Below are 24,071 nucleotides of genomic sequence, written 5' to 3'. Positions count from 1 at the left end.
GTGCAGCCAGCGTTCATCGATTTATAAGACGATATCACGTCAAAAATTCATTATGTTAAACGTAATTTCCTTTTCTGTTTAGGCCTATATCTAACATTTGTAAATTACAATGCACGCAATCACCTAAAATAAAGACAGGTGTGTCGCAACTACAATGCAGCCTATTATTTGATTCATATTTTTCATATTGTTCACGGCGAAGTAGAGAGCCCTCTTAAACATGGGCGACATTCTGTAGGATTCCCAAGGAGGCCCACGGGATAACGGTTATCATTACCATTTCACAGTACCGATCTTGCAAGCGCGCGTGCTCCCCACCCCCTCAGAGAGAGGCTTATTTTATTCGAGGTCATGGGCACCCCCCACCGGGATCCAAGCCCATGCTCTTAGGGGTGCCGTCTGGACGCTGGAAGAAAGACACTGTACACAATTACTTCTATGACTCATTTAAAAAGTAATTGAGATTTATCATTTTTGTTTGCGCATAAAATGAATAAAAAGGCATTGCGCCGTCAGCGAAGCTCTCGTAACATTCCACAACCAAAATTCCTTTACGCCACGTTTGCACGGAGCGTTTCAATTGACTGTCGCCCAACACGCTGCTCGTTATATATCTCGTGTTTAACAGGCTCTCATCCAACAATTACTTCGTTATACAAACGCCAAACCACGCTGGCTACTCCACACGGGCCCTCAAATAGCTCACGCGTGAACAAGAGCTGACGACCAACCTCTTTAACGAAGCGTTAACCAACTTCCCTACATAATTTCTAATCAACTAACGACCGTTGTCAGGTTGATGGGGTCGGAGTGGAGAGACGCGACGTGAAAACTAACTTCTAATAACGGGATTTTCAATTTGAAAACTGTTCACGATAAAGGTCAATTGGCAGAGAAACTAGGCCGCGTGTTCAGAGCGAATGTCAATCGAACGAATGAAGTTCATGGCAATGATTGAAGCCTGTCGAGATCTCCTCTGTGAAAAACACTAATTAAACCATGGCAGCTGGATGAAACAGGTGCGAATGTGTTCAACTAAACAGAATGACTTAAGGTTCGGTCTCATACGCCATGTTCAATTTTTTTATTTGCTCGTCAATACTTACATTTTAGGGCTATTTTAAAACTTTTAAAACAGTACTTCGAATTCGTGGTTCTGTCACCAATATTTTCAACAGATATTCATTAAGTGTAATACATACAGTATGTCCATAAAATAATGACCCCCTTATAACATTTAATAGTATCAACTTTAAGCATGGTAGAGTATTGGTTCAAGGTCACAATTAGAGAGTAACTCGAACAGTTTTAGATAAGCGCATGCCAGAGTATTGCTTTGTTGTTTTCCCGCTTGCAGCGCCACCTACGCAAAATGGTGACTCCTGTGCGTGAAGCGTTTTGTGTTCTGCAATTTGCTAGGAGTGAATCTGTGATTTCAGTTCAACGTGCGTTTCGCTTTAATTGTGATCCCCATGTGGCAAAAACATTCGCCGATGGTCGCGATGACAAGAGCTATTTTTTACTGGCCTCAAAGTTCACCGGACATAACGCCATGCATTTTTTTCCTTTAGAACTTTTTAAAAGATCGTGGCAATGTTCCGCCGCTACCTATTAATTTTCCAGAGTAGAGACATAGACAAAGAGGCTTTTGCTTGGATTACTCCGGACTTGTTAGCAAAAGTGTGGGAAGAATTTGACTTTAGGTTGGATGTGTGCTGTACAACTACAGTGTACATATTGAACATTTGTAAGAAAAGCTAGGTTACTTTACCTTCAATTTGATGTATGATTTGTTGTTAATAGTCTAAATTAAACTGTTATAATATCATTGGAGCTGTTGAAAGAAAAGTCAGTTGGAGCCAATGACTGTAGGAGCCAATGACTTTTGGAGCCAATGAATATTGAAGTCAATGACTGAAACGAAACTTGGACAACATTTTATTGACAACCTGTATACAGGTGAAAAAGGTCGCGCAAATGATAGTGATTACAAAAATGTGCGCGACTTTTTACATTCATTACATTACACTTAGTAAATATCTATTTGCAATATTTGTAGCAGAACAGCACGTACAAGGTAGGTATCGTGTTAAATATACAGAAATGACCCTAAAAAGAGTAATGACGAAAAAAATAAATAAATCAACATGAGCATTTTACGGGATTCGCCCTGTCGCTTTTGGGCGATGCCCATAACACTCGCTCAGATAAGCTCAATTAGCTCAGCTGAACGGAGCTAGTTGTATGTCGCGCCCGAGGGAAAAGGAAAGAAGCGTTATGCAGTCTAGTTTTTTTTTCGAACTAACTCTTCCAAACAAACGCAAATACAAAGTACAGAGTGTATTGAAGATACTGCTGGCTATAGCGTGATTGGCTGATCGGTCCGGAGTCTGGTCGGGATCCCCAGCCACCGCCGTGACGTATTGGTAGAGACCGAAAAAATTCGCGAATTCATTTCGCGATAGGCTAAAATACAAATAGTTATACCTCAGTGCTGCCTCTGTTATTGGCTCACAACTCACCTGGATGAATCTGGGCCAATTAGAAACACCCAACCAAAGCTTTATAGAATCACGTTGGGACGTCTCACAAGACAGCAGCCAATGAGTGGGTGGCATTTGACCGAGTGTACGTAGAACTATGGAGTTCATCCTGGAGGTCATTGAACCAGCGAATTTTTCCAGTCCCTACGTATTGGCCACATGTGACTTGGCAAGATGATACTGCAGTGGTTTGAAATTGCCTTCCGCAGTGTCGAGTTAAAGGGAAAACATGACATGCCACGAGTGTGAGATCCCAGACTCGGTCGAGAATGAACCCGGGGCCCTCTGCGCACGAGACAATACCTCCCGCCCCTCAGCCAACAGGGACGTATCCGTGTTGTAGGGCAGGGAGTCAGGGAAAAATCAGGAGAACGTCAATGAAGTTGGAATTAGTCAGGAAAGTATTGGAAATAACTTCAAATTCTGGAAAAATTCACGAAAATCCCCCGTCCCCCGTGATGATGTTTAGGAAAAATGTCATGCTCCGTCCTGCATCAACTCCGACCGAAAGCATTTTTTTCTTTCAAGGTGGATAGTCATACACACTACCAAATGGCGTATACAATGTTTCGTTTAAACAAGGTCAGATATGGGGATGGTAACGGGTTGATGTTTTTATTCCTTAAAGAAATTGCAAATTAAGTAAAATACTCAGTAAAAATATCCTGGAAATTGTATTGCAGATTTTCAAGGGCATCCGGTACAGTCCCGACAAGCGCCGCACGCTCAGTTTTCATAGCTGCGAGTGGCAGGCTATCCGAAAGCCGAGCCGGGCCATCAGTAGGCTAAACTGGTAGAATCAACAATACATTTACGGACTTTACAACAATGAACTAACCTGAAAACATATTCAATGCCTGAAACAAACGAAGATAACTAAATCTTCGAAGAAATTACGCCGGATTACAACTCCAGATTTCTGTGTTTTATTGTAAACAAGGTAAACTCACACGTGGAAGAAAATAAGGTTTTCTCTGTAGACACTTGGCGTTTTTGAACATGATAACATCACATAAATCGATGAACGCCAGCTGCACGCACGACAAATCATGACTCATTGTCACGTTCCGCCTGAGCCGAGCGTGCAAGAGAGAGCGCGGAACAAGCGATAGAGAGGCACGATCGGCTTGACGCATCTATCTCTCTTCCACTCCATCGGCCGATGCGTCCGAGTAGAAGAGAGACAGCGGCAGCACACAACCTACACGTGAACTGTTTTGTCAACTGTTTGTAAAGTGAAGTGAAAAGTTAATGTGGTTTCCATTGTTTATTACAACAACAATTGCGCAAAAAGGGTAATCAATTCTTGCATTTTAAGAATTTGATTAGCGATATAATCTCATATATTTGTTCTTCGATTATTAAAAAAAAATAGCATCGGTCGGCGAGTGCAGTAATAATAGGTTAAGTTACAATTTTGACTGCAAAATTATTATCTCATATAAACGATCGTATAAAAAGTCAACTAATTTATTTAGTATTCAATGAAAAAAAAAAAAAAAGATCATGCATAGCTATTAATGTAAGATTAAAAATTAATGTTTAACCTCACACATGTCATAACAATGTGTCTAAAATGACAAGTTGAACCGGCCAACCACCGTGCGAGAAAATCTTCTATAATATCAAACAGGTTAAGGCGGGCTTTTAAAAGCAGCAATTTTAAAATTTTGATTTATTTGTCCAATTTCGTCATTTCAAATTAACAATTTATGGACATCGATTTGATTTCAGTTTATTTCTATAACTAATTGTTCGTGATTATATTTAAACAAATTATTTTAATTAAATTTGCAAAACTAAATAATATTTGAAAATTAAAAATTAATGTTTCTAACCAAAGTTTTAAAAATATTTATGTTTTAATGACAAGTTAACGCAGTGCAGGGGAATAAATTATATCAAGCAGATTTTGGCGGGCTGTTCAAAAGGACCAGTTTCATGAATTTGATATGACATCAATTTCATAGTTTTTAATTAACACTTCATTAACATTAATTTGATTAAAGTTTATTTCTAAAAAAAATTGCTCATAATTATTTTTAAACAAATAATTCACATTAAACTTGCGAAAATTAAAAAAAAACCTATCATGGATGAATTTAATTAAGTGTATTGATTCGTATTTAATTACACGTTATTTAATCTAGCTCAACGCCAATTTAAAAAAATCACAAGTTATCAAATTTTAATTAACAATGTTTCAATAAGTACTTTTTCTTTGTTAAAATAAACTTTATTAAAAATTGTATTTTTCAATTAACTCCTTTGTTGTATTATACAAAATAATGATAATTTAGTGATAGTAATTCAATTCAATTCATATAAGTATGCAGTTTTTCATCAATGTTTTCTTATGACATCACGTAAAATTATCGTCCGTAAACCGACTTTAAAGACAAACCCCCCCCCCCCCCCATTTTTTTTAATGTTTTGTTAGTATAATAAGTTTATCATTGTTGAAAAAACAGTAAATTTATGAATATTTCTTAAGTATTTTTAACCAGCGTTTTTCGTAAATGTTCCTTGCTGTTAGCTACCACGCTGTATCACCATAAGAAACTAATACATTTTATTAGGGCCTGTTTAAAGTAATCTCGATCATATTAATTTTGCGTTTCCCCGCGAACCTTATCGTTATGCCATTATATTTCGTATGGATCGGGTGGCGCAGTTAAAAGACAAAGGACTTGCAATCTTAACGACATGGGTTCAAATCCCAATGTCGTTATTTTGATACCATTGCAGATTCATCTTTTCAACACCCGTGATCTGTGTACGCATTGAATAAATAAATAAAAAAAAAAAAAACTAATGTCGTCACTAGTGTTTCTTTATACAGCCAGTCATCGTTACTTTACGTTTACCATGATATAATGTATTATGTATTAACAAAGTCAGATTTTTATGGCTACTGACACTTGCTGTGCTGGATTTTAAATTTCCTACTTATTCTATATTGTTGTAGAAACGTAAATGGAAAATGAGAGAAAATATCTTAATTTACAATATGAATAAGGATAGCAAAGTTAATCGGCTTGTGGGTTTGACAGTGGCGCAATATGTACTACATAGTTAATACGACAGTGGCGCAATATGCACGACAGAGTTAATATGACAGTGGCGCAATATGCACGTCATAGATAATAGGACAGTGGTGCAATATGCACGACATAGTTAATACGAAAGTGGAGCAATATGCACGACATAATTAATACGACAGTGGCGCAATATGCACGACATAGTTAATACGACAGTTGCACAATATGCACGACAGATTTTATACGACAGTGCGCAATATGTACGTCATAGTTAATATGACAGTGGCGCAATATGCACGTCATAGATAATAGGATAGTGGTGCAATATGCACGACATAGTTAATACGACAGTGGTGCAATATGCACGACATAGTTAATAAGACAGTGGTGCAATATGCACGACATAGTTAATAAGACAGTGGTGCAATATGCACGACATAGTTAATACGACAGTGGCGCAATATGCACGTCATAGGTTATGGGTTAGCAATACAATTCTAAATTCAACTCTCGGTTACATACTTACATCGGTTACAGGATATTTACATTATATTTACAACACAGAGAAGATAAGACGAAAACATTCCCAAAACTTTTTCCTGGTCAACCTATTTGGAAGAAATGTTTAGCCGGAAGCCATTTCAATTTTACAATAAAGGGGAATTATAAAGCTGATTAATTTTTTTTAAGGTGACATCTCTTTTCTGTACCGCAGAGCCAAAAAAAAATCGAAATTAGGCTATTTTTGTTTTATTATCAAATCGTAACATAAAAACTGATTTTAATTTTTTTCCTAAAGAGTTACCGAGAGTTATAAGAAACCGAGTCCAAAGCTTCGCGTTTGATAGCCAAACATTAAATCAAGTGCAAAGTTATGTAACTACAGTACACTCCCGATTATCCGCGAAATTAAGTGTCAGGGCCACCGCGGATAAACAAAATCGCGGATAATCCACAAAAGAGCCGAAAATTAAAAACAAAAAAGGAAACATTAATTTCAACTTAAAAATCTAAAACTTTATGTCAGTAAAAGTTACAATTAACAGTAAAAATTATTAACATACAATACATTTCAGTAATGTAAACATAAAAGTGCTCAACCATACGACTAGAAACAAAGTGCGACAGAGACAAAAATAGAAACGCATGTCAGCCTACTGCGTGAGTTCCGAGGACTGCGGCGGTTTACTGTATACTGCACACAATACACTCGTCAGGAGAGTTCAAATTTGCTCACTTGTAATAAAATACAGATTAACATATGTTTTGTATTTTTTCGTAGCATGCGCGGATAGTCCGCACCGCGGATCATCCGCCCGCGGATAATACGGAGTTTACTGTATGACGGTTTAAAAAGTCACCCACCTCACAACTGCATTTGGAAGAAATTGATCAAAATTTCCTCCGTGCCTGCCACACGCGTGTTGACTGGCGAGTTAGGGCTTAAGACTTAATAGACAACAAAGTCACTAAAAACGGTGAGGGGTGAGATGGAATGCTTGGATGAGGGAAATGGGAGTACCCCGAGAAAATCCAACGACTGACGGAAACAAAAAAATATCATTGAAAGGATTTTGTTTTACTCTCCCGTAAGGTTGTCCGATTGTAAAATAGGCTCATTTGGTTCTGATGCACAACGTTGTGTTATTTATCGCTTAGCTGAAACTTTTAATTTTTTTAATTTAAAAAAAGTATTTTAGGTTCAATTTTTAATGGCGTATAACTTTCTAAGTAACCACTATAGGGGAACAGTCGTACGTCTGTCTTGATGTTATTTCCTCGCAAGCAACCAGCAGTGAGGCGTTGCAGTTGTTCGGAAACACCCTGTGCGGACGTGACCCGGGGAGAGACAGGCTCCAGCGCAGCATCACAGGCGTCAAGGTCGTCTCGCAGACACAAGAGAGGCCTTTAAACACTGGATCAATTGCCGGACGTCAGAGCCACAGCTGGCTTGCAGTCGAGCGCCTGCGCGGGATTAAGACCCCTGTTTACACACACACACACACACACACGTACCTTGTGCAAAGCTCAGATTAAAAAAAAAACACGCGATTTGAAAACCACCCTCAAGTGATGTCTGTTTACAAAAAGCACTGAAGAATAAACTGAGGGCGGATGAACAATTCTGTTTCCGTATTTCGTTTATTAACTGTATTTAGATGAGTGAAAGTGACTAAAAAGCGTGTTCGGGGAATAAAGTTATGGCATGAAACATCTTGCAAAGATTCTCGAAAGCACTCGCAAGACTTGCATTACACATTCGCCTAAATTTGTACGCCATATAACCTTTGTTGTTACCGCTCAAATACCGGAGTTGCCCTATGCATGACGAGAAGACTGCGAGCCAGTTCACAGAGCCTTGCGCTTAGAGGCCATGCCACGCTAGAAGCACCAGTGAGCGTTGCACCTATCAAATCACCGACTACACGGGCCCCTTCAACCTGCAGTCCTGAACACCTGGACGAGCTACAAAAAAAAGCATACGTACACGCCACGGTGGTCAATTCATTTAATTATTTTATCGTATTGTGTTCTACTTTTACTTATGTATGTTTACCACGGCACATTCAACGAGACACAACACCTAAATAAAATTTAAAATACACATATATTTACAGAATGCATTCTGTACTAAAACATTAGTCTATTTCGAAATTTTTTAGAAAAAAAAATGTGTGGTTGATAAAATAAATGTACACTAAAACTTTCTAGTAATAAAAAAATAGAAGGACTTAAATTTGTTTCAATTTAACAGACGGAATAAAATCAAGAATGTATATTGATTCCATATTTTGTGTACTGTTTTCCTCGAGCAGCGTGCAAGGACTGAGATATATATTATATATATATATATATATATATTTCTTGTGTGGGTGTGTATGTCACTGAACTCCTAGACGGCTGGACCGATTTTGATGAAATTTTTTGTGTGAGTTCACGGGGATTCGAGGATGGTTTAGATTCACAATTTGGTCCACTGGGAGTTTCGGGGGCGTAATATATCAAAATTTCCAGTTTTTGGTAGGAAATCACCATGGCAACGGCTGTTGCTTTGTTGATGCTTCATTCGTCTATATGGCAACGACTATCTCATTGTTAGTGCAGACTATTTCATTGTTAGTGCAGTCCTCATCACCGTTGAAATTTGCGGGTACTTTAAATATCAAAAATTGGCCTTTTTTCAAGTATATATATTTTACAGACTTGAAACTTCACAGTAATGTTCCTTATGTTACGCAGGATGACATTTTCCGAAAATTAGATCCCATGGGTGGTTAAAACCAGGCAACAGTGGGTACTTTGTCTGCATGAGAACAGGATTTTGCATTGTTCATGCCTTCTGCGTCTCCATGGCAACAGGCATCGCGCGGCAGTGGCGTACCCACAAGGAGGGGCATGTATAATGAGCGGCGCAAGAGTGATCTGCCTGTAGACTGCCGTAGCGAAGTAGTACGGGTACATCAGTTGCGTGCACGAGTCGGTGCTATTCATTTTCTCTCCGGTACATTATACAGCATTGTAATAAATTTTCACTGATTTTTACCATTACTGTAAATAGGAGAATTAGTAAAGCCGGGTCGGGCAGATATATATATATATATATATATATATATATATATATATATATATATATATATATATATAGTCAGTAACCACGTTTGGGGAAAAGTTATTAACAATTTGTGTGGTTCATTACGCAAACACAACTTGGCTGTAATAAAGGACTGTAAAATATTTACAAAACGAGAGGTGGCTTAAAACTACTTTTTTCTATCCTCTTTAAGAATTTTTGGTAAGAAATGCAAACAATTAACTATAAGGTTATTGAAATTAAAAAAAAAACAAGAAATAAAACTCCCGTCCTTTTTAAACAGAAATTCGCACTGACATTTACAAGCCGAGTACATGACAACCTTTACTTCTAGGGTTAGCTGGTAGTGAGTGTGGAAGCTTGAAACTACATCACGTATACTACAGTGTTAAGGCTCTTTATAACTGCTTTAAGTTACCTTTGAACTGCTTCTAACAAAGGTTGTCCAAATCAATGGAGCACCAAGTTGGTTTTACAAGTTTGACGTCCATTTTGCAAACAGGAAAAGTTCAAAATTTGATGTATGTATCGCTATCGCACTCAGAGAAAATGGAAATGGCATCCGTTTACATCTGAGTCTTGAAAATGGTGGACAAATTAGTTATTACGAAGATGAAAAAGATATAATTTTTTCTGTAAAGTAATTTCACTGTAAGGAGAGAAGGTTTTAATGATTTTATTTAATCACATATTTTTTCAACAAGAACCGCGCTGCCAAGTGTAGAGGATTTCGGTAATCATAACTGATGTAGACATCTATGTACGGAAGTAGAGTACTTTATTTATTATGAAAAAGATAGAAACATGACACATTCAGAATTATTGCTTGATAAAAATCGCTAGTTCATTTAGCCCATGTAATTAGAAGGTAAAATACCTCAAAAAATACAAATCCTAAAATTTTTATACATTAGCTTTGAAATATTAAGTTGTTTGCAAAACCTCTGTACTATTTTAACCAAACTATTGTTCAGCTTGTTACTATACAGACATGTCAATTTCCTTTGTGGAGTCTAGCATCTGGCGTAAGCTTGAACACACATTTCGAATGCGTGTTTAACTGCATGCATAAATGTGATTACTGATGGGTGTGCCTGTAAGTTGGCATCACTGCATTCTAAATTGCTAATAAATATGAATATATATAAGACGTTAAAATGGTTATAAAAAACGTAAAATAATGTTTTTTTTTATTATCCAAATTAGTCAATAAATCCAGGCGTGATGGGGTTTCAAAAAAAAATGTGTGAAATCTACCAAATTTCACTGATATCCTTTATTTCATAAATTAAATTTAATTACGCACTACACCACAGTACGAGAGTGTGACAGTGTAGAGAAACTCTAGGAAGCCCGCCTGATTGGGGGTGTATGTGTCTGTGAGGCGAGGGCGACCTATTACGTATGCGCACTCACGCCGCATCGACCCAGCGACGCGAAGTTCATCGTGTACTCTCTGCCTCGGAACTTGAAGGGGTGAAACGTATTTTAACGAATGTAAAATGTCACGGTGTACGCTCGGTTTTGGTCCCACTGGTACTAATCCAATAAATTAACGAGGCATTACAAATTCATTGGGTACATATAAATGCATTTATCAATTAAATATGTAAGCAGAACGGTCGAAACCTCAAATAACTTGCCATAACTAGTGCATTTATCAATTAAATATGTAAGCAGAACGGTCGAAACCTCAACTAACTTGCCATAACTAGTATTGGAATGATTTGACATTCGAGACAAAATATTCTAAGAAATATATTGGATTCAAACATACAACACTGACAACTCTTAAGTTCAATAGAATTGTTCCCCCCCCCCCCCCTCCTTCGTACCTATACTATTTATTACCGTTTCCCCAAATGTTAAACCTTGATATGTAAGTGTTAGGGGCAGGCATTTTTCACAAATAAATCTGAACGCCTATTAGACTGCAACAATTTATACTAACACAAGTGGTTTATTCCTTGTGATTGGCGGACGTCTGCGAGAGAAGTCGTTGCCTTATTTGACCGAGCCATTCAGGACGCGTTTACTGCCGCATTGAATCACTGTGATTGGTGGTGTTACAATCGACATGTATCTGAGAGAAACTCACCCGATCACGAAACACAAACGACGCTACAGTGTTTTAACTTTCAGCTATAGTCTCGGAATCTTTTAGCGAAATATGCATGTCCCTAGTAAATGTAAATAAAATAACGTAATGTAATTGATTTGGGAAACTTCGAAAACCGAATAATTCAAAGGGTTGAATGGCTACTTTATAATTCTTGTACATTATAATTATTTTCACCTGGAGTCTATATTCGGATTCGAGAACATTGTAATAACAACAATCGCTAATTTAAATCTTCAAGGCTGTCAAACATTTAGCGTACTTCTGCTTGTATCATGGTTGTAGCAGTTGGGTACAAACACGGAGGAACGGAAGAGGAACAATAAGTCCGAACGTACATTTGAGCTGGAAACGGCCTCGCTCAGTATTTCCACCTTCCAACCCTATGGTCGTGGGTTCGAGTTCACTTTAGGCCATGTGTCGCAAGCTTGGTTCCCGAGACGCCCTACAGGTACCTTGGGGGCGGTGGCGCGCCGGCTCCGCCGCCTCCCGTCCTTGTGCCGCCTGGCGTCCCCGCCGCCGCCCGCCTCCAGCGCCAGCCGCAGCTCGTTGCGCTGGGTCTTCGCCGCCTTCCAGCCGCTGTCCGCCCCCAGGAGCACCTGCCTGGCGGCGGCCATGCGGGGCGGGCGGGCGGCGGCGCTCAGTCGTCGGACGCCGCCGGGACGTGGGTCATTACCCGGTGACGCGCGAGCCGCGAGTACAACACAACCCGGGGCACAGCAGCTGCGAGGTCGACGGGCGCCTCGGCAGCCCGGGCTGAAGCCACACAACTGCCGCTGGACCGGGAGGGGAGGCGCAGAGAGAGAGAGGGGGAAGGGGAAGCGAGCTACTGCAGCGCTCGCGGCGGTCGGGCGGCGCAACTCCCGCCAGCCAGCTGCTTGCTGCTCTCCAGGCCCTGGGACGTGGAGAGGCGAGGATCGATCCGAGCGCCAGAAGTGGAGGGGAAACCATTATCCGATGCACACGCAACCGAACAACTCTCCCAAATCTCGGGAGGGATGGAAAAAAAAAACGCGCCTGCGAATGTTCTCACGGCAGTGTCAAGCCAAAGAATCTAACATAAAAAAAACATTCTGCACTGCCTTGTTTGAAATACAATAAAATCTCTTTAAACAGGCAAGTTTGAAACAACATAAATGCCATTTGCCATTTGCCGGATAAACGAATGCTAGTAAGGGTTTAACTGGGTTACCAAAAGTGAAAAATTCTAAGTATAACACGCTAGAAAACAGAAAATACTGAACTGAATTAATACCGACGGTAACGAAAAACATCTGGACGAACTTAAGAGGATCGGCATAGCGGTCAAGGTCAAGGTTCAATTGGTGACGGATTGCAGAATGTGCCGAACCATAGAACGTTGAATCAAAAACCTTCACTTACGAAGTGTTATTACATTACTCAACGTACAACCATCAAAACACACTCACAACTAAGTCACGCGAAAATGAGTGTCGAGATAGAATCATTAGGACGTGTGAATACGGTTCTGTGAATACTTCCCGTACCGAGATGGCCTGTGTAGGAGCTAAGCCTAAGATTCATTGAAATAGAGTCAGACGTACGGGCATTTTCTTATACTCTTGTCTCAAGTTCACCGCTTAATCCAATTTCGTAGTCAGGATGGAAAAAAAAACACCATTTGCAAATAATTTATTTGTGTTTACGATTTCAGAATATTTTAAATGTCCCTGAACTGACATAATCTAACCAACCTTTCATATTAGCTGCACTCAACTAGACGTACAAAAACCTACTTTGTAGGGAAAATATTTTTGAAGTGAAACTTCCTTGGGTTGCGATGGAAGTAAAATTTTAAGACTTAATTTTAATGTAACGTTGTCGAGAAACATTGTTATGAAACGTTTCTGACATGAAGAGGACAGAGAATAGGTACTTGTTTCTAATCTATACTAATATTATAAAGATGTAGAGTTTGTGTGTTCGTTTGTTTGAACGCGCTAATCTCAGGAATCACTGGTCCGATTTGAAAAATTCTTTCAGTGTTGGATAGTACATTTATCAAGGAAGGCTATATGCTATATTATATTATCAGTAACATTAGGGATCCTTACTAAAAGTCCAATTTAGAATCAAATGCTTTGGAGGGGATTGGATACAACATGCAGTACACGTACGAAGTGTGTTGACAATTCCGCAGGCGCTAGAAGTTTATTTCCTATTGCCTATTAACATTGTTGCCACGCACTAGATGCCTTATCATTCTTAATTTCCCCATACAAGTAAAAAACACCCGTGTGATATTAACAACGAAGCAATCAGTACCCTCATAAGAGTTAAACTAGTATTTAAATACTTTTTATCACTTTAAATCGCACACCTAAACTATTGTTTTTTTTCCTATATCCATTTAATTTGTTTTTTATTGCCCTTTTTTTCAAGTATATATATTTTACAGACTTGAAAGTTTACAGTAATGTTCCTTATGTTACGCAGGATGACATTTTCCGAAAATTAGATCCCGTGGGTGGTTAAAACCAGGCAACAGTGGGTACTTTGTCGGCATGAAAACAGGATTTTGCATTGTTCATGCCTTATGCGTCTCCATGACAACGGGCATCGCGCGGCAGTGGCGTACCCACAAGGAGGGGCATGTATAATGAGCGGCGCAAGAGTGATCTGCCTGTAGACTGCCGAAGGGAAGTACGGGTACATCAGTGTTACGTTGCGTGCACGAGTCGCGAAACCATCGGTGCTATTCATTTTCTCTCCGGTACATTATACAGCATTGTAATAAATTTTCACTGAATTTTTTTTATTTACCATTACTGTCAATGGGAGATGTGGCTTAATTTTTTCCATTAGTATAGCCGTGCGAAGCCGGGTCGGGCAGCTAGTCATTGTGTAAAATGGCAATTCAATATTTTAAGTAGTAGTTTAACAATACTTAACAGTTTAGTGATTTGGTAAGGTTAGGTAAGAGTCATTTAGAATACTATCGATTTGTGTAAACTCTCGGTTCGGTTAGGTTAGGTAAGCTAAGTTAAAAATATTGTAAACAACGTGTGAACGGTTGCTTAGTTAAGTACGTTTCACATTTGTTACCATAAAGCTAAAATTAACTGATATTTTGTCTATAATTAATTTTCATCCTTTAAATACTTTCCTTAAAACCTATAAATACTAATATATTTTCTTTAGAAAATGTCTTCTCTTTCTCTCTCTCTCTCTCTCTCTCTCTCTCTCTTTCTCTCTCTCTCTCTCTCTCTCTCCCTCTCTCCCTCTATGCTGTTTTACTCCTTACAATACACTTACGATTCGAGATTATAATATTCAAAGTAGGTTAACTTTTATAACTTGTACCATTAAATATATAATTATAATGGATTATATTATTATACTAGCTGACCCGGCGAACTTCGTACCGCCTTAGCGTAGCAATGATGCACTACTTTATTATTTATAGCTGACCTATCTTAGGTATGAGTACCTATTCAATTTGAACTGGAATCTATAATATCCTCTATATAAAAATGAATCCATAATTCCCTGGTATCACTATAACTGAAAAGGACCTTACTAATTTAATTAAATAAAAAACAAAATATATATTGTCAAAAGTGTTTATTCCATAGGATTCAATAATTCCACTAATGTTTTTACATATTGCTATTGAACAACTTGGCATTTTTAAGTAAACAATGAGCTCAATACCACGCGCGCTCTATAAATCAACTAATAGTCTCTGTACCCCTCACTGCTTCTCTCTACTCTAATGCTTTTTGATAAACTATATTTTTAGTTTTATGTTCTGGCGCGTAAATAAATAATGTTGATGGTTTTCCGACACGGGAACAGGCGACATATAATTGGCCATGTGAAAAACATGGATTTTCTAGGTTGATGCCACATACACTTAGCGACTGCCCTTGCGATTTATTTGTTGACATTGCAAATGCAAGCCGCACTGGAAACTTTAAACGCTTAAAGCTGAATGTCATAAGGTTACTTTAAAAATATTTATATTGTACAAAGTGTTGGGTTAGTTTGGAAATAATTTTATATATGGTGGTTCAGTATTCTTAAATTTTCTAATTTTCCGTTAAATTTTTTCTTTCATAAGAACCTTCTCGTGACAATAACAAACACAACAAAAAAAGAATTAGTGAAATCGGTTCAGTCATTTACGCGTGATGGCGTGACCAAGGGAAATAGGAATTCATTATTCTTAAATTTTCTAATTTTCCGCACAATTTTCTTAATTTTTTCTTTCATAAGAACCTTCTCGTGACAATAACAAACACAACAAAAAAAGAAATAGTGAAATCGGTTCAGTCATTTACGCGTGATGGCGTGATCAAGGGAAATAGGAATTCATTATTCTTAAATTTTCTAATTTTCCGCACAATTTTCTTAATTTTTTCTTTCATTAGAACCTTCTCCTGACCATAGCAAACACAACAAAAAAAAAATTAGTGAAATCGGTCCAGCCGTTCACGCGTGATGCCGTGACCAAGGAAAACGGGTTTCATTTTTATATATATAGAAGATAGAAGATACATTCAATGCGTGTACTGAGTTACACGCGCTCTTTTATTAATTATGTTATGTAACACACTAAATCAGACCCAACTATTAATTTATAAGAGATAAACAAATCCGTAGATGCACGAATGTGGATTTTCGGGAATTTTACTCCATGTCAATGAATCTTAGGCTTCTTGTATTAGTTCTGTTTACAAAACAACTGGAAAATAGAAAGAAAAAACCTTCGATTTAAAACTAACTATGAATTAAACTTGTAACTGTTGTTCAAGCAGTTACTAGATGCGGTGCTTGCAATTACCTGTAAAAAGCCACTTCGAAGCTGCAAATATAAACAACCGATTGGGAAATCAAACTATCGCAGTTTGATTAAAAATATTAAATAATAAAACGAATAACTAAAATCAGCAGAGTGAGTGGTCAGTGTAGCCTTTCAACACCAGGAGCGCTTGCGTCCATGGTCACAAAATCCAGCCCTGGATAAAATACACAGCGTACCACGAGTCAAAGTAGACTCTTCTCTACTCTGACCAACTCTTCATCCAGACCACCCTGTGTTTCCTCTATTAGCTCCTTAATGCATGCGAATTTGCACCACGCACGACTGTGCCCAGGGTTTTACCCGTGGCTATGCAGGTTTTACCTGGGAAAAACTTAGCGAGTTATGGTCTACAGATCACAGTAAGGCTAGTTCGTCATGGAATAAATATGCCATGGCTGGCCATCCCCTTCTAGCACACGATGCATGCGACCCTCTCCCTGCATGGCTAACCCCTGCATGACTACGCGTAAATGCTTCGGCCTGAGACGCACCTAGGTCTCTCCCTAACCCTGACCCCTCCAAATGCACTTACTTTGAGTTAGGTTAGGCAGAAAATAACCAGCGTGGCAACGAATGTAAGTTAGTGTTTGAAAAATATATTATTTTAAAAGTTATTGTCTAGGAAAAAAAATACTTAGCTATAGTTTTGAAAAAAGAAAAAGCTTAGCTTAAAAGGTCAGAACCGTCTATTGTCAGTTATTTTTAGTATGAAAATGGCCAACAGCCAAGCAAGACTAATGGTGGCGTGTACCCTTAGCCACCAAGTTGTATAGTCTCACTTTTTACTGACCTTGGAAAAAAAAACCTCGAAATGTGATTTTTATCCTCGTGACCTTAAGAGTTGTATCACAAACATGAAAGCGGAGACGCAGACCCAACCCGGGGATGGGGACAGAAGCTGGTCGCCGACTCGCACCGTGCAGAAAGGGAACGATGATACGCGAGAGTCGGCGAGGACAGCAAGGGAGTCGGGGCGAGTCGGGGCGAGTCGGGGCGAGTCGGGGCGAGTCGGGGCGAGTCGGGGCGAGTCGGCGCGAGTCGGGGCGAGAAGGGCCATGGTAAGCGAGGAGGTCGGTGGTCGTCTCTCGGGGCGTGCGCATCTCTCTCGCGGGCTGTTGGCTGGGAGTTCCCTGCGACCTATTGGGTAACCGAAGGCTGGCAGTGCGTGTTGGTTTTGTGTGCGTGCTGGGGGCGGCCTAGCAGCGCCAACTGCTACCGACCGCGTCCCGCGGGTGGCGGATACGGGATCCCAGCCCGAGAGTTGCAATCTCGCTGGGGTGGCTGCGAATAACCAATAGCAGTCCGCGGACCAATGGCCGGCCTGCGGAGTCGTTATTACGGCTGTCGGTGTGAAAGGTAGCCTGAATGCAGCTCGGCGCGTGGCAGGGAGCAGCTTCGTCGGCGAAGGCCCGCAGGGGAGCTCGAGGTGCTGAAAAAATGCGAAGTGTAGACGAACTGCGGGCTGGAACTTGCGGAGCTGTGAACTGCTGCGCGCGCAACGGAATTGAAATGCATCGGAACTCTGAAGGAAGACATCAGGAACCTTCAGCTGGGGCTGCTGTAGGTGTGGCAGCAGTAGCCTCGAGCGGCGCGACCTTCAACCGTCTCGGGGATTTTGGGTGGCGAGGTTGGTTCCCTCCCCCCACCCTGGCTTGAAAAGTACTGCTGTTGACCTGAAGAAGGAAGATGAAGATGGCGCAACGTCAGGCTGCCTTTCGCACCGAGAGCCAGCAGTTCGAGCCGGTTTACTGGCTCGTCTGCCCGCTTCTGTCTTAACTGTGGCTGCCTGGGCAGCTGTGGCTGGGCTGACGTGAAGTCGCCCGCCCCTGGGGGCGCATGCGCCCCTGGCTAATAATAACCCAGGAGCTCCCAACTTAAATGCGGGCCGCAAGGCCCAAGCACCCAACTCCACCAAGGTTGATTTTTCAGCCCCTCCAACTCTTCTTACCTGGACCCTTCTTCCTCTTGTCCAGTAGTTACCTGCTTGCTTAATGCATGTTAATTGATCCCCGCATGAACCGGCCCAGGGTTTTCCCTGTGTCTATGCAGGTTTTACCTGGGCCACACTTAGCTAGCTTTTAAGCTAGGCGATCAATGGGGCGTCAGTCATGGCGCCAATTGCAGCCATGGCTGGCCAATAAACCCCAATAAGCACATGATGCACGCGCCCTTGTCCTGCATGGTTAAAAACCCGCATGGTAGAGTGTATAGGCTTCGGCCTGAGACACACTTAGGTCCTCCCCTAACCTGGACCCTCCCCTACACACTTAGAATTAACTTAGGCTAGGAAAAAAAAAAAAAAAAAAAAGAAATTGTAAGCGAGGAAGAGCCTCTTCGGGAGACGAGAGACGGGACTTCGTGTGCGAAGACTGAAGGGTCCAGGACGGTGCTGCAGCGCGGTGGAAGTGTGTAAGACTACAGAACAGTAGAGGAAGCCAAAGTCGAGCCAAGCTCCAGTGGGACCTACCAAAGTATGGTTAATTTGTGAACAACCATTAGACTGTTGTAGCTTAAAGAAAACGTCACATTACAGCCACAACTCTGTATGAAATAATTAAAAATTATTGTTCATTTATACTATTTATGTATAGTAATATTATAAGTAACCATGGGCATAGATACCTTAAGGCGGGGGGGGGGGGGGGAGTCGCAGGACTCCCTGGAATGAAGAAATCCCTCACTGATGGGGGCCTGCCTGTACTTGCAAAAGCGTGACTGTGAAACTGGTTTGATGTCAAAACTGTCTTGTGGAAAACTTGTGTGTATACTTTAAAGTTTTCTGCTTATTGCATGCATGCAGGCCAAACTATGGACAGTATACAACATACAAGCACAGTGCCCAGAGATGAAGTTCCGGGTAACTCCGCCTTACGAATTCCACAGAGTTGCGCCCCTGTAAGTAACTAATAATCCAACCAAAATACTCACCTATGTATTATTTTATTTTATTTGAGATAGGAGAATATAACTATATAATAAATGTGCAATATTGCACATGTATTATTCAGTCGTTTAAAATTGTTTCAGAAGTCTTTTTGCTTCAAATATTTGAAGATATTTTCTTTAAATATAAATTGCGATTTTTATATTAATAACCGTTTTAATAGAATACACGCAACGTTTTGATAAGAATATCTCATACAGAAATGTGCATATTTTAGTATTAAAATATTTTGAAGAGTTAAACAATTTTTAGAACGTCTCATAGGCATAAAATTAGCAACTTAACGATTTGAAATTGTTTTAAATAAACATAAACCACGTGGTTACACACACAAAAGAGGAAATTTGGCTTTAAACATATATGGCATGTTTACAGACACACTTCCTAATTGAAAAAAAAAAAGTGGCTAGCAATGTAGGCTATGAATTTACCTATTAGGGAAAGGCTGATTATCAATCTACATGCCAAAAGTAACGAAAAAGGCCGATTTGCTGTACTACCCTTTACCACACCGTTTTCGAGGAAAACACGCCTGGCAGGTTATGCAACACTCACATCAATCGGTTTGCATCAGCTGCCAAAAATCAGGGGCACCAACTGTTAAGTGATGTAAATGCCAGTGAAGATTCTTGAACAAAAACATTAAACTATTAATTGTACTAAAACAACTGCAGAAGTAACTTAAGGCACACACATGTGAATGCTGAAAAAAAAAAAATCAAACACGTCATCAAACACCACAAGAAATAAATGTAGTAGTGCATTTATTTGTGAGGAAATATCTTCCCATGAAATTTAACTTCATAATTAATGGACGTTTTACTTTAGGTACTACAGTTAAAATTTAGAGCTTAAAATCTAAAGATTCCTTTTTATAAATTGCCCGCACGAACATCATAGTGCCCGTCAATGCTGCGATACATGTACATGTTCCTGTGGTAAATGGACAACTTGCTACCAGCAGCTGTGTCTTGTGTGTGGTGAATTATTTTTAATGTGCTAAATTATGTCAACTGTGAAACCTAAAGTAATTTCTTGTGGTGTTTGATGACAAGTTTGCTGTGTTCAGCATTCAGGTTTATGTACTTTTAAGTTACATCTGCAGTTGTTTTGGTTAATTATTAGTTCAATATTTTCTTCGAAATTCCTTCACTAGCATTTTCATCATTTAGTGGTCGGTGCTCCTGATTTTAGGCAACCGAAAGTTGTGAGTGCTGCACACCTGAGAGACGTCGAAGAATTTCATTTTATAAATTTTTGGTTTTTGACGTGACAACGTCTAATAAAACGATGAACGCCGGCTGCACGCACGAAAAAGTGTCCCGTTATGCACATTGTTCCGTTACGCTGTGTCCCGTTACGCTCATTGTACGCTTGCGCCGCATCTATCTCTCTTCCATTCGATTGGAACAACCATCGATTTGACTTTTTCGAGGCACATTAAATTTGAAACACTCCCATTCGTTTCCTACTTTTCCTATCATCGTCCTATCCTTAACAGAATAACACAGATTGGAAGAAGTTAAATAGCAAACATGTATAAACGTTATAGTTAAAATAATCTGTTCGTTAAATTAATAAACATATTTGAATTAATGTGTGCAAATAAAAGTAAATTTATCAATTAAATTGTAGATTTCATTTCACTCCTTCTTTGTATCCATACAAGATAGTGATAATTTAATAAAAATGGTTCAATTTTATTCATAAAAGTATGCAATCATTATATCAATGTTTAGTTATGACGTCACGTTAAACTATCGTCCGTAAACCGACTTTACAGACAAACAATTTTTTTTCTCCCTTCCGAAAACGGTGGGGTAAAGAGTTTATATTTGACTGAACCTGGTACACGAGGGAGCATCACAATGGAAGTTCACAACCATGCAATTCTGTCGGATCGCGGGGGGTATCAGAGATGTGATGGACTTGCGGTACTCCCAGGAGGGTTCCTCCTCTGATCCAACCACAGGTTAGCTGAATGTGTTACGAGGGTCGGGTGGTAATTATGTTGTTGCTCTTCCTCAAACACCTCCAAAGTCGTGGTGAAATGGCGTATACACTTCCCGATGCCCCAGGAGGCCACGCCGAGGTCAGTTCTACCCTGACACGATGGTTCCGTAACGGAAATTCGGGTGTAATAAATGATCATTGAATAACGGAATGATACATGGAGGTCTACAGCTGAAAAACATGGCAGGAATAAAAACCTGCGAAGTGTCTAATAGTTTACCGAGACATTCGATAATCCCTCTCCCTTCAACTTCCATTCTTCAGCTTCACTGTAAAAAAAAAATGTAAATTTTACACTAAAACTATGTGACAACAGTGTATTCACCGACGTTAGTGTAAGTTTACAGCTAACAAGTGTTGGCGTATATTTATTCTTGTGTTTAAGTCAAAATACTATCAAAAGTGTAAAAGTAAAATTGCTACGGTTTGGAAAATATAACGTAGCTGTTGTTTATTCTTACTCTCTGACATGTAAATATGCATATGCCTGCATGCGTATTTTTACAACTGTCAGTTTTACAGCAAGCATCGTTGAGTAAATTTACATTAACAATGAACATGTTATTTTGAACAATTTAAAAATATATTTTGATTTTATAACTTACAGCTGTTAATGAACAAAGTTTATTTTTGAGTGCTATTGAATTTGATCACCTTTAATAGTTCAAGTAAACATGTATAACAAACTGAGTGCATCGACGGAGTATCGAACTCACGACTTTTAGGTTATTAGTCTACCGTCTTAAACACTTGACAATCGTGCTAACTAATGTATTTTGAATATAATAGGAATAACACGTAATGTAAATTAAAAGAGGTTTTGTCACTATAGACTGCAAAAGAAATATTTTTTTGCAGCTTCTTGGTGTATAAATTCTGATAATATTTTGCTCTTTTACAATGACGTATGTACGTACCTACAAGTACAGTGTATTGACAAACGGGAGACTGGTGAATTTAACACTTTATGTATGTAAGAATATACTAAACCTTTGTATATGTAACCACGCGATAGTTACTGTGCAATATCTTAGCTATCGGGACACGGCATTTAGTAGAAGTAATTTCGTGAATGCGACGGAAGTCAAGGAACGGAAATGTGTAACCACCACGGTGCTGCAATCGGTGGCGAATGATCCAAGGCTGGGGTTTACTATAGTTTCAAGTCAGTCCAGTTTTTATAGGAACCATTCCATTTCATTGAATAAAATTTCAGTCTGCTAATAAAATGATTCAATCGTTTACGTAGCTACTCCGACAGCGAATTATAGCGGCGGGTACGGAAAAAAAAGGCATGATGCGCGCCCAGAAATGTAATTGAAAACACAATTTGAGTATATATTTATCACGCTGGGAATATTATTTTAAAGAATTCTACGTTAAATTTCATGTCCGAGTTTCAAATGTTACGCACAAGGCAACTAAGCGCGTCAGATACCTGAGGCGTCTGGCAGCCCCGCACGGACACTTACGTCACGCGCGCATACCTTCGGGGATTAGCGCGGCCAGGCCTCGCCACCCCTCTGCCCCGCGCCCACCTTCCTCGGCGCTACCATCCATCCCTAAGCGACCTGAGAATCCTGCGGGCTTGCAGAGACCGCCCCGTGGAGTGGCGTGAATACGCGCCGATGTTCTAGATGCTTCGAGCGTCGGGTCGGCCCGGGATGACGCGAAACGTCACAACCACTCCAGAAAGACGGCCAACGGGTATAAAAGCGGCAACGTCAGCCACCGCGGGGGTTCCAACCAGCGAGTTGAGTGAAGTGCGAGTTCGGCGAGGAGGACGAGAGACCTCCCTCTAGAGTGGCGCGACGTGAAGCGACGGTATCGAGAGAGTGCGACTGAGTGGCGCAAGACTGGGTGTGTGGACAGGCGCGAGGTGAGGGGCGAACCACTGTTGAGCCTAGCTCCAGTGAGGAGTGCGAACTGCGGACTGGACATGTACTTAGGTCGTGCTTTGTGAACAAAAAAATTACGTGTAGTGATTTAATTAGTAATATAAATATCAGTAGCAAATAAAACTGTATAAAATGAATTGGGCTATGATTACGATTCCGTTTTCCCCACAGTGTAATAGGGGCGAATGAAGATAAGAGTGCATTATGAATTTTAAATTCAGACGTAACACTGGATTACATGCTCTTAGGCATGATCAGGATGATGCCTGAAATAATACAAACTTTATTCGTTTTCTTTAAGAAAATATTTTATATATCAAAGTTCATGATACTGATAAAGCTATATAGGCAGTTATACATAACACACAAGGTTAAGTGTTACACATCACTGGCGAGTACTGTACGACTAGCTCACTTTATTTTTACAGTGTCCGAGCACTCCACTCCTGAACGTGACAACTCTAGTTCTTTGAAACGCTCTGATCTCAACTCATCCGACTGAGTGTAAATAAGTTTCACTTTAACAAGTTTCTAATTTATTTGCCTTGGATCGATTCGCAATAATAACGCACGCCGTCTCGACTCAAAATGTGCATGCAATAAATAGGCAGTTCAAAATTAACTTCAAATGAAGAGCATCGCTGTGGAAGCAAAACTTCTTAGAATTGTGGGCTGATCGAAATTAATTTAAAAATAATCGACTGTTAAAAAGAATATAGGCCACGAAGAAACTAATATGAATAATTAATTTACTGAAAAGTATTCGAGAGTTGAGGAACAAAGAATATGTATTTCACAAATCAGTCATCGATGGAATTCACTAAACAGACAAAAGTACAAACAGAAGTTTTTCATGGCTTCAAAAAAATTATAAACCTTCAAATTAGCGAATAAACTTTATAATTATTAACTTTCTGAAGTAAAAAAAAATACTTGAACCAACATATACTTATTTTAATGCAAAGAAAACACATATATCATTTTTGTAAAAATAATTATGTTGGATATACTCTATTTTACTCATAATAAGTTCTGTACACTTAGCGAAATCTACAATGAAGGTCATAATTATATGACATACAATGAACAAAAG

The 24,071-nt window shown here is 39.6% G+C and overlaps 1 protein-coding gene across 3 annotated transcripts in view; it reads right to left on the bottom strand.

Moving 5' to 3' along the window:
- Positions 1–24,071, bottom strand: part of LOC134535524 (uncharacterized) — a 295,751-nt gene that overhangs the window by 119,985 nt on the left and 151,695 nt on the right. Inside the window, exon 1 of one of the 3 annotated variants that reach the window (XM_063374668.1) lies at positions 11,751–12,042. The exons of the other annotated variants lie outside the window; for them this stretch is intronic. Coding sequence (XP_063230738.1) covers positions 11,751–11,912 — 162 coding nt within the window. The 5' untranslated portion in view covers positions 11,913–12,042. Of the gene's footprint in view, positions 1–11,750; positions 12,043–24,071 lie in introns of those variants that run through there. 3 annotated transcript variants of the gene reach the window in all.

This window comes from Bacillus rossius, chromosome 8, assembly GCF_032445375.1.
Source record: "Bacillus rossius redtenbacheri isolate Brsri chromosome 8, Brsri_v3, whole genome shotgun sequence".
Classification (NCBI taxonomy): Eukaryota; Metazoa; Arthropoda; class Insecta; order Phasmatodea; family Bacillidae; genus Bacillus; species Bacillus rossius.
Note: the sequence above shows the minus strand (reverse complement) of the source record. Positions and strands in the feature narration are given on the sequence as shown.